General features: G+C 42.5%; 1 protein-coding gene across 1 annotated transcript; it reads left to right on the top strand.

Annotated features, from left to right (window-relative positions):
• The first annotated feature begins 1,435 nt into the window (after nucleotides 1-1,435).
• On the top strand, nucleotides 1,436-5,298 carry mafba (v-maf avian musculoaponeurotic fibrosarcoma oncogene homolog Ba). Its single transcript, XM_039801256.1, has one exon. The coding sequence runs from the start codon at nucleotides 1,940-1,942 to the stop codon at nucleotides 3,173-3,175; it is 1,236 nt and encodes a 411-aa protein (XP_039657190.1). The 5' UTR covers nucleotides 1,436-1,939; the 3' UTR covers nucleotides 3,176-5,298.
• Nucleotides 5,299-12,409: the final 7,111 nt, after the last annotated feature.

The following is a 12,409-nucleotide window of genomic DNA, read 5'->3' on the forward strand; positions in this document are numbered from 1 at the left end:
ACATGCTGGAGGATCTGATCCTATATTGGCCAAACTACCTGTTAGACAGTGTCAGCGAGATGACTAAACATGTGACACTGAGTGTTTATGAGACTCAAATGACAGAGATTAATTGTTGTCAGTCATAATTGGAGGGATGTTTAAAGGATGTGACCTTTAAAACGAGCAATTAGCGCGTAGGTAAAAAAGAAAAATCCAAGCGCAAAGTGAAAGGAAATCTATCTAGGCAGCGTCTCAGCAGCTTGTGTTGGCCACGCAGGGGCAGCCTTGAGCCTGTTTTCTGGTGAATACCCTGTTGTGATGCTGCACGGTGTAAAACAAACTCGCGAGCCAAGAGGAGCCTGATGTGGGAATCCGGGAGTAATAACAGGCTTGGAACAAAGTCAACTTTACTTTCACCAGAAAAAAAATACACTTAACCCATAATGATTCTAACACAGGGTTATACAAATACACACAGGAGTGCAGCTGTGGTCATATTATTGCTTAAATTCTCATCTATGAAGTTCAGTGTAGGAAGGTCTCCATATGTAGTCAATATTGAGGATCACAGACATAGGCCTATAAATTATACAAAGATTTGTATAGGATTATATTATGATTCTCCATTGTGGCCTATATAACATAGGCCTATTCTAAACTTCCAAATCTGACTGTAAGCCACGTGTTTGTGACTGCAACATTAAGTGCGGAGTAACACAATAACGTTATGTGTCCTTGTTTGCGAGAAAGGTCAAAATTTCACTTTTCAACACTGTTAAAAACTGGCAACCTATCACCTCGATCTTTATCTTGTGACAGATAGCATATGGTGATTGTTTTTGAAATCACATGTCAACTTGAAAGCATTGAAACATATTACTGCAAAAAGCGATTGAATAAGTAAAAGTCCATTTAAAATCAAGATGTTTAAAGCTCTCTCATTGCAAATAACATTATCGCGAAATTATGGGATTCATGTGCACTGCCTTTGTTTCTTTTAGATTTCTGGAAAATGATACAAGTCAAGGTGCATTTTGGAAACAACTGTTATCACCAGAAAGCTAGGATTTCCAATTTACATCAACTTTTACACTTAAATACCATTAACATTTTGTTAATATCTTAAGTTTTCTAAGGGGGGTTTGTGCCCTAAACGTGGTATTAGATCGTTGTCATTGAACTCACAGCATTGTAGCCTGTAAATCACTCACATTACACTACAAACTGTCACGAGGAAAGACAAGGAGCAGTGCGTTACACCACAGTCGTGTCCATGAAGTATAAAGGCATTTCTCTCTACCTTCTGCTCTTAGGGAAGTCGGTCAGCTGACTGTAGCTGTCAAGACTGTATCGTGTGCCCTCCTCCTCCGTTTTCCTCCTCTTCCTCTATTTCTGCGCAGAGTCCTGCTCCCATTGGAGAGCTGAGCGCAACGGAGCCAGCCTTTCAGCTCGACGTCACGGTGCGCTATAGGGATAAAGCGCTGGCTGGCTCCAAGCGCAGTCTGCTGGATACCACTGAGTGGGAGAGAGAAAGAGAGGCGAGCCTTTAAATCTCTGCGGTGCAGAGCTGGAAAAGCTGCGTCTCAGCGAAAATCAGACGCCCTATTTACTCTGCTTATTTGCTCCTATTATTTTCCTGGAGAAAAAAAGGACTTACAACCAAGAAGTCGCAACGTGGACTGGTGCCCGTATCAGCGAACAGACGTGGTATTTCCTTTATTATTATTTATGTTGTTTTTGTATGCGAGTACACTTCTACTGAAGGGACTGAGCTTTTACTTTTGCACTGAGACGCATTGCTTTCTACCTCCCGTCTGGTCTCTCTGCCAGATTATCCCAGCAGAAGTAGGCTATATGACGCAAACCGTGTGCAGAGCATAGTGTGAAAGTTTTCCTCCACTACTTTTTTTTTTTCTTCATTTTCCTTTTTTTTCCCCAACCGATCACACGCTGTTTCATGCTACAGCAAGTCTGTGCACAGCAGTGGAGGAGCCAAAAGAACTATTGCATGAAACAAGAAAGGAGAGAAGAGACACTATTTAACAAGCCAGTTTTTGCAACGCTCGCAAGCACCTTTGCGTATCTGCAAAAGAGTCGCGACGGCAGCATGAGTGCAGAGCTGAGCATGGGCCCGGAGCTACCCAGCAGCCCTCTGGCTCTGGAATATGTCAATGATTTTGACCTGATGAAGTTTGACGTGAAGAAGGAAGGCCTGGCCGGGCTGGAGCGCAACGGGGTGCGCCAGTGTAACCGCCTCCAACCCCAAGGCTCTGTGTCGTCCACCCCCATCAGTACACCCTGCAGCTCGGTGCCCTCCTCACCCAGCTTCAGCCCCACAGAACAGAAAAGCCACCTAGAGGAGCTGTACTGGATGCCGAACACCGGGTACCACCAGCAGATAGATCCGCAGACGCTAAGCATGACCCCAGAGGACGCAGTGGAGGCCCTGATTGGAGCCACAGCTCACGGCCACCCTCCGCCTCCGCATGTCCAACAGCAGCTGCAGCAGCAAGGCGCTTTCGAGGGCTACAGGGGCCCGCATCATCATCACAGCCACCACGGCCACGGCCAGCAGCACCATCACCCATATGCGGGGGGCATCCCGCACCACGCCGATGAACTGTCCGGACACCCGGGCGGACACAACCACCCACACAGCCAGCAGCACCACCATCACCACAGCCAGGACCCCGACAGCCCGTCCCCGGTCTCCCCAGACTCCCACCAGTCGCTCCATCACCACCGCCACCACCATCACCACCATCCGCACGGCCACCTGAGCCAGTCGGCGGGGCACCACGGCTCCGGGAGCGGACTCAACGTGGAGGATCGCTTCTCCGACGATCAGCTGGTGTCCATGTCGGTGAGGGAGCTCAACAGACACCTACGGGGCTTCACCAAGGACGAGGTCATCCGCCTCAAGCAGAAGCGGAGGACCCTGAAGAACCGGGGCTACGCGCAGTCCTGCCGGTATAAGCGGGTGCAGCAGAAGCACGTGTTGGAGAACGAGAAGACGCAGCTGATTAACCAGGTGGAGCAGCTGAAGGCAGAGATCAGCCGGCTGGCGAGAGAGAGGGACGCCTACAAACTCAAGTGTGAGAAACTGACCGGGTCAGGGGCCAGTAGGCCTAACGGGTTCCGCGAGGCTGGCTCAACCAGTGACAACCCTTCATCACCAGAGTTTTTCATGTGAGTTGTCGTAGCCTTTTCTTGTGAACCCCCTCACAACAAACTTTCCCCTCCACCTTTCCTTTCTCCACAAATGACTGACTGGCCGATGAACAAACGATAATAATCCACACCTCCCATACTGTTTATGATTATACTAATAACGGTAACAATTATATTCATATTAGAAGAATAATCCATCCAAATAGTATTCTCATATATAATCATCTCTCCATCAGCGTGTCAACTGAGATACAAAGAGCAATGTAGAGTGTCTGACCAGTCGCAGCATCTTTGTAGATTAGTTGCTTTGTAGTGAAGAGACTTTTTTCTTTCTTCTTCAACGAAGAGGATCGTCTGATGAACTTTTACTTTTCTTCCTTTGAGGCTATACAGCTTTGAAATAATCTGTAAGTATGTGGGATGGCGTCGAGGCCGTTGTCTTGTAATTTTGTTCTCCAAAATGATGGCATTGTTATGAAACAACTAGCAGGCCTGGCCTCGCAGCCTGCAACACACACGAGACTCACATTCGACAAGTGGGCCCGTAATCTGAGAAAAAAAATCCAAAAGCAAGACTCCACTTTATGCAAATTTAACTTCTGTCTACTAACCCAAGACGGGAGGGACATTTTATGCAACATCTCATTGATTTATTGCCTGCTTGGTTATATTCGAATATATATTGAAACAAAAAATCTGCATTAAATATTAATCCTGCATGCTGGACATGTACGGTAATAATTTCTATTTTGTACTTTCATCTTCTCGTGTATATTAAGAGCATGTTGTTGATCTGCGCTTCTCCATAGTTTTGGGGGGTTAGAGAAATGCAGCGGGGACAGAACAGCAGGACTGCCGGTGCAGTATCAGATGGTGTGGGTTTCTTTGAGCTTGTAAATATTAGGCAACCGCAAAACTGCACAACAAGATTGAGGAGGCTGGTTTGAACTTCTTTCTTTCTTTGTTTTGTGTTTTTTTTCCATTTATTTTTTATGTTGTTTTTTTTTATCATGTGGGGTATTGATTGAGAGGAGTGCGTTTTTTCTGTTGCATTTAAATACAACAAACTTTGTGTGTCAAGTGCACTTTTTGGATGATGATTTGCAAGTTTTCATTTTGAAGTTTGTGCAGACCTCCCTCCAGGAAGACATACTAGGATACTATATTGTGATATTATTCCGCACAGTGCAAAGTTTTAAGAGTGATATTTGGACACATGTTCTGTGAGGCTCAGGAGACAAACACGTGGCCACAATATTATTGGACCCAGATTGCACAGAATTAAGGCGAGGTTACACGTTTTCTACATACTGTTTAGCAGCACACACAATGTGGGTTGGTGCTCTGTGTCATTGTAATTCAACGTGGCTTTTGTGCCACTAATTCAGTTAAGTTATGTTCTGCCTTTCTATTAACTCTTTAACAGACCACATCAAACCCAGACTAAACCTCTCATTCCGATTGGCGGCCACCTGTAGCATATTACACTGAGCCCAATATTAATGATTTTATATTTTTAACAATATTTAGAAACAACAACTTACTTGTCAGGGGTTTTGTGTAGAGTTAATATGTAAATAGCGCGAGCATTTTAATACAAAGTTTGACTATTAATGTTCTGTGTTTTCCTGATTTTTTTTTTTCCTGCCGGTCAGTAAAAAAGGGGATTCAGGTTGTGCAAATTCTCAAAATGAAAACAATGTTTATGTTATGTAATACGTTTTTTGTCTATTCTATTATTATTTGATGATTCTGGTTCTGCTGGCCAGATGCATAGTTAAAAGTTTTTTATTTTAATGATTTAAATTAACAAACTGTCAGATCATATCGAATAAGCATGGTGCTTGCATTTGAACCTATTGTTGAAAAGTCATGCATTTAACAATCTTTGGTTTGTCTCTGATTCAACTGTGTTGAAATCGAACTGAAACTGCAGCAGCGGGTTGTTGTTTTGTTTTCACCTATTCCATGTACTACTTTGCGATGATGAGGATCAATTTTCAATCCTGTTTATATAAATAATAGTTAAACACTTAAAATTGAACTGTTCCATTCAGGCTGGTTTCTGTTTTGTCTTATTTTTGGTTGTTTTTTGGAAGAAATTGTTTCCTATTTTGCTTATTAAAGTCATTGAAATGGCAATAATCACCTCTCAGACTTGTTTTCTGCCGCCATAGGAAATATCTGTGATATAATAACAAAGTTAGGCGTGGAGTGACATATTACCAGTAATTAATAATCCCACACACACACACACACACTACAGCGATAGTAGCGCCTGAACACACTCACTTCCTGCCAAGGAAAAATAGAGCCAGAGCTATAGGACAATTTCTTTTTCATCAAGAACTTATTCGCTAAATTGCGTGAATGCCATTAGTCCTTTGCCTTTATTTTATTTTCAGACTTAAGAATGATGAGGAAACTTTTGGATCAAAGCCCACTGGCCTACTGTGATTAAATCACCGGGTCTGGTCGTTTATGTGGCGCTGCAGGGAGATTCCTATACATGCTGCTGGCCTCTGCTGGCATGCTGACTTCTGCAGAAACCCCGCCGTCACAAGAGCGCACGGTAAAAGGAGATCTTTGACCTTGCAACATGCCGGAGAAGAGATGAAAATCTCAGATTTACATTAAGTGGTAAAACTATTTTGCATTTTCTGGGTGCATGGCTTTGAATACAATAAACGGTTCAATCCGACTGGTTGTTACACAATTTGAGTCTTACATAAAGTCCGACCCTGTCGCGTGATGATCAGCGGAGCCAGACCTCAGCTTTAATATAATCCCTTGTGCGCGCCTGCGGGTGTGATATTTTTATGGTTAACATTAATGGAATTTATGATAGCCATGTGTCAACACGCGTGCAGAAGTCTGTATTCCTTCTTAATTATTACTGTATGCAAATATGCGCACACAGTAGGCTATCAAGTTCAAGCATGATTTCAATTAAATGTGCTTTTCAAATAAGAGTTAAAACACATTTGTGATTTCGATACACAAAAATATCAACAAACACTGTCGTTCTTCTATCTGCATGTCCGGGATAGTATGACATAGAAGCAGAGAAGTAGAAGAAGCATAAGAGAGTAAGTGTTGATCTGGTCCCGGTCTAGAGTTTCTGGTGTCAGAACATTATCTGCCCCGTGTCTGCACATTCTCAAGGACAAAACCGCTAGGCAGAGAATCAACCAACGAGACCCAAGGAAGGCGAGTCTAGTTTACATTCTCTCTCTCTCTCTCTCTCTCTCTCTCTCTCTCTCTCTCTCTCTCTCTCTCTCTCTCTCTCTGGACAGCCACTGCAGCCTGGGGGCATGAGTGCAGCTGGGGTGAACCAGGAAAAAGAGGCCTATATTTACAGTTATGATAATAACCCAAAATAACAAAAACAACTGTGTTTAGTTGCTATAGGGGATGATTTTCACCTTCTTCGTCTTCTTCGGTTTGTATATAAAAGCTGCAGTGTGAGCGAGCAAGTCAAACGCACAGAAGGGGAAACCAAGCTTTGTGCATTATGTACAGTACATATGGTCTATTATTATGATGAGCAGCACTCAACACATGTGTTGACACTCAGCTGGACTCACAGAGCTCAAAGAGCAGAGCCTGAAAGCGATCATCAGATAAATCAAACAAATAAGCAAACAATAATTTCTATTAAATTGCAAAAAAGCTGTCTTACTATGAACTCAAGAGAGGCTCAAATTAAATGCCTCCTTTATGATAACTATCTAAAAGCAATACATTAATATAGAACCACTTGAAAAAAAGGGAATCTAATAATGTATTGACAATCTGATTTATAAATCAATACACATAAATTGATCCACTGAGGTGCATTTGTGTAATATTTTGTTGCATTATCACTGATTGCGTCATTATTTACTTTTATGGATTATATTTGCATGATTAAACGTTGCAGAGATGACAACTTTTTGACAGATTCTTACCTGCAGGAAGCATTTTAAAATGCTGGTGTGAGGAATAGCATGTTTTTGTTATGAGCCAATGATGTGTAGTGCTTCATAGAGAAACGTATGGTGGAAAATTGTAAAAGAAAATAAATAAAAATAAAGAAGTAATAAAATAAAATGAATAAATAAATGGGACATAGAAAGAAGAGGAGAAAAGGCAGTGGAGGAAAGTAGAGGAAAACGTCAGCCTCAGCTCAGCGGAAGAGCCAAGGACACAATGACCAGGCGTACTGTAATGATTTTAGTCTCCGATCACACATTCACGCCCCCCCACAGAGATCCTATCTGCATTCAGCCTACTCTGCCAGCCTCCACCTCCAGCTCTTTGCAGCAGCAGCAGCAGCAGCAGCAGCAGCGAAGAGCCCAGGCTCGGCAGCCCAAAACCTGGCCTGCTTCTGTTCATCGCACTGGACCATCGTTTTTAAGCTGCTCTCAGCTACAGCAGGTCAACGGTTTATAGAAACTCTCCAAGCGTTAGTCTCAGCCCTGCTGCAGGTATTTCAATATGTATTTGAAAGCCTCTTAAGTGTGTGTGCACGTTTCTTGAATGCTCTATACATTCAGACCTGAAACACAATTTGCATCTTGCAAAATTTGTAAGAGTGAGGTGATTCTTTTTTGCTTATACTACTGTATTTACTCCATTCACAGGGCCATATATGGTTATTTTAATTAACCACCAGCTTCTATGCAGCTTAAACTCCATCTGTGTTATCATGTTGATTTAATTACATTCAGATACAATTCCATTTAGGTATATTGCGCACGCACACACACACACACACACTCACTCACAGATGAGATACACACACATGCACACATACAAGTAGTCCAGTCCACTGCCACACCAGCGATCTATTGACTTTCATTGGAAGTGACTTCCCTGCTACTCTAAATCCCAAAGATTTCCCAGGGAATTAAAGCAGGCTTTCCCCAAGGGATGGACTGACGGACGGACGGACGGACACACACACACACACACACACACACACACACACACACACACACACACACACACATAGAACATTAACCTGTTACTGAGAGGGGTTCTCACAGTGTGTGTTGTGTGTGGGTACCTACCAATGCAAACACAATGAGAATAGGGGATGAAAGAAATATGTTGCTCTAATTAGTCTTCATCTATTTGCGTTTTTACTTTATACTGCTCAAGTGTCAGTAAAAGTTTGCTTATGTTTTCCAACTACTTACCATATCTCAGAGGTGTGTGTGCATGTGTTTCAGGCTGGCTATTGGAATCTCACAGTTGTCAAGACGCTGGACCCGAGTCAATGGCAATTAATCTTCACCATCTTCTTGTCCTCATCTCTCCCTCATCTCACTCTCCATCCTTCCCTTCATCTTCTCTCCTTCAATCTTCAGCTGAGCCCAGCCCTGTCTGGAGTTCAGATCAAGATGGCATCACTGCGTCTGTTATTTATCTTCAGCCGGGTTACAAACACACACACGCGCACACACACGCGCACACACACACACACACACACACACACACACACACACACACACACACACACACACACAGATGCACTCTCTTAAACAATTGCACACAAATCAAATCTTCTTACAGTATGTGGTCATTACATGCTGCTATACACACAGATACACACGCATATAAACAAAAACACACTGACCTGTACTTTAATTTAAAGTTTGTGGTTCATTATTTTGTTTTGCATACTAAATTTTGATGTGGGAAATTGAACCATATCGTAAAATATGATTTTCCACATAAAAATGCTAGTAACTCTACAAAGAAAACTTTTTCTAACTGTACGTTCGTGTTATACTGTAATTACATCATCAATAATGAAAATATCTCAAAAGGCTCCATTTCCACATGGCTGCTGACGAGAAGTAGCCGCTGCTTTCCGCTGACCACGTCCACCGCAGCCTCTCTTTGTGATGAATTTGTACCTTCATGGTCACAACCAGTCAATGGTCTGTATGATGGATACCTATGGCCATGGCCGCAGCGAGTCGATGAAAGTGACCCATGTGTACATCTCTGCTTCCGGGATGTGAAACCCAATTCCGGGTGGGATTGATCCATGTCTGGCCGCTGCGAGGATAAGGCCAGGGGGAGAAGATAAGAGCAGACACCGAGCAGTCAATGATACGTTTGAACCATCAACCTCTACTGCAAACAGGACTTTATAATGTCCCCCCCACCCCCCAGACTTTTAAAAGGTATACAGACCATATTTCATCAGGACATGTGAAAGACGCTTGCTGCCGTTTAAGCACTGCTGACTGTCACTGAAAAACAGTTGTGAAGGAAGTATTCAGATTTAGACTATAAGTAGATTTAAGTAAAAGTAGCAATATTAGCTAATTAAAGTACTTAAAGTTACTTAAAGGCAGAGTTGGTAGCTATTTCCAATATACTGTACATTTTTTTATATAATGTTTGAAAGGGTCTTACGCCCGGACAGCAATAAATAACTTATGAGCTCACGAAAAAGGAGCGCTAAAGATCTGTCATCTGTAGCTGCTGTAATCCTGTAAAAACGCCCACCAATCACTGCCTCGCGCTCCGCTTGGAAATAACCAATGAAATGCCCCCTTGCCTCGCCACGCGTACTCTACCCCTCCTGTGTACGAGCCTGAGCTCAATGTGCGTCGTCGCCGCATTGCTAACAGTAGTCATGTTTGTTTTAAACTTTCGGTATTATAATGTTAGGTGTTTGCTTATCGGTGAACGAGACATGAATCACAATTGCGGTCCTTTCTCCGCTCTGCTCTGAAGCAGCAGTGCTTGTGGGTCGGAACCCCGTGGGCAGGGGGAGGGGTCAGACGGAGCCCTGAGGAGATGCTACTTTCAAATCTTGCTAGCTTTTCTACATTACCAACCCTGCCTTTAAGTACAAGAACATATGCATTATAAGTATTACTTAAAATAAAGTACATAAAAGTACTCATAATGCAGGAAAATGGATCCTGTGAGTGGTATACTATTAAATATTATCTCATTGGATTATCATTACTGATGCATTTGTGTAAGTAGCATTTTACTGGTGTAATTGGTCGAAGTGGAGCTAATATGAACTATTTTATATGCAGATAGGTAGTTTAATCTATAACAGCTAGTTACATTCCACCACTGCTGAAAATATTATAGAAGGGCAAATTAATGCAGAATCATCTTGCACAAAGCATGAATATGATCCAGTTAGTGCAGAAAAAATGAGTCTGTTACAGATAATTAATTGACAACATGATTTTGATAATCAATTTATCGTAAACCAAAATGTGAAAGATTAGCTTGTTCTAGCTCCACAAAATGAGGATTTTGGTTAAATTCTCTGTTTTATTTTTCTCTGAATGTCTTTGTGTTTTTGACTGTTGCAATTTGAATACGTCACCTTGGACATTTCCAATATTCTCTGACAACACTGTTTTTGCCACGTAATAGACTAAACTATAAATCCCCCCAAAAAATCCGTAATTCATGAAATTAACAAAATCCAAATCCAATCATCTCGGCTAAAACGTCTACAAAGACATATGTTCTATTAACCAATACACTATAGATGCATATCACACCAGTCAATTAACTCTACCGAGTACGTGGACTGTCTTGCATGAGCACTGTTGGTGTGCTGTATCATCTCCTCCCTGTGTACTCTGTTGGCCTGTTGTCGCCCTAGGATGTGAAGTAAATAATTGAATGGATCCATTAATAAATAAAGTGCAGGGGAGAGAGGAAGAGGGAGGGAGGGAGAGGAGAGATGGGAGAGACAGGTCACTCATCTTTACAATCACCACGCAGGGAGTGGCATGACTGCAAACACACTGCCACTTCTCTCTCTCTCTCTCTCTCTCTCTCTCTCTCTCTCTCTGTGCTCTTTCTCTCCATAGGAGGTGTCTGGACATAATAGGCATTAGCTGTAGTGAACTCTGACTCTGAGCTTAGAGCAGGATGTGGCATTTCAACACATTTCCTCTCTGATCCACCGGGACATGGCTAATTCCTGTAAAACAGGTGGAGGGAGGTAACATAGAGCGACTACCAAAGAGGCAGGCCAAGTCTACCTTCGACCCAGCCAAACTGTTTTCCAGTAGGCCTTGGTGAATTCCAGTTGGTGGGTGTTACTCAATATGCTGTAGCCTGCTATTTAATATAAAAACCTGCCAAGGGAGCCATAACTTCAAAAGCGAAAATAAAGTTGTGGTTTTGAACCATATAGAATTTAAAGAGGGTTAATTATCAGCTATTGAAAAGCTGCTGTACTTTGCTGTTACAGTAGATGCCTTTTTGGCTGCAGATGATTTCATTCTAACTTTGTCTTCCTCCTCAAGATCACAGACATCATATGTATTTATTTCTGCCTATATTAGTCTGTTGTTTGGGAAACAAATCAAAGGATGCAACTCTGGAGTGAAACACCAAATGAAGAGTTTGAAAGTTCTACTTACAAAAAAAGCTGCACTTAAATCACATTACTGCTCTTACATGCCCGGAAAGTATATTTTTTTTTCCTCTCTACTAATACTACACTAATGCTCACTGACTGCTTTCTGCTTGCTCTCACCCATTCAACCCATTCTCGCATTTGCTCTCTTGCTTTCCCCTTGTTTTCTCTTTCTCCGGGCCTTCGTTTTTTATTTTACAGCCTGATCTCTATTTAGATTTCCTCGTTTGGAGTTGCCACAATGCTCCCCGCTGCCAACATCTGTAAGTGGTTTGGAGGCAAGAGACACTATGGAAAAACATCAAAAAATAAAAAGCGCAGAAGAGCGCTCTACTACCAGGGTTAGATAGAACAGAGGCTGTGAAAAGGATACAAACTGATCTGCGATCAGAGGCACATGCAGCCGGCAGGCCGGACTCCATCTGACTGAAAGCATAAATGAATTCAGATAAGTGTCTGAATCAGGGAAACACATACAGTATACATATATATTCTGTGCAACACCCTGCACAGTGCAAAGCATAAATGTAATACCTGCACATACTGTACTGTAGCTTAGATGGGTGGGGGTGGTGTGTGGAGTTCTTGGGACCCCACAGTTTGGGGTTTACTGAGGATTGACCTCAATCACGTGTCAGGTTTTAGGCAGATTGGATTTAAACTGCAGCACTTTTAAAGAGATTATGTTATTGTAAGAGATTAGGGGAAGTAGATACATTGAAGGGAGCTAATGAGGGGTTTCTCCCCTCCCCAGCTGCCAACCTAATTCAGTGCTCACTGTCCTGTTGATAATACACACTACAATAGTATTACTGTGGCATTAGAGGCTTTACAGTGTTGTGGCTCTGTTGA

This window comes from Perca fluviatilis, chromosome 5 (genome assembly GCF_010015445.1).
Source record: "Perca fluviatilis chromosome 5, GENO_Pfluv_1.0, whole genome shotgun sequence".
Lineage (NCBI taxonomy): Eukaryota > Metazoa > Chordata > Actinopteri > Perciformes > Percidae > Perca > Perca fluviatilis.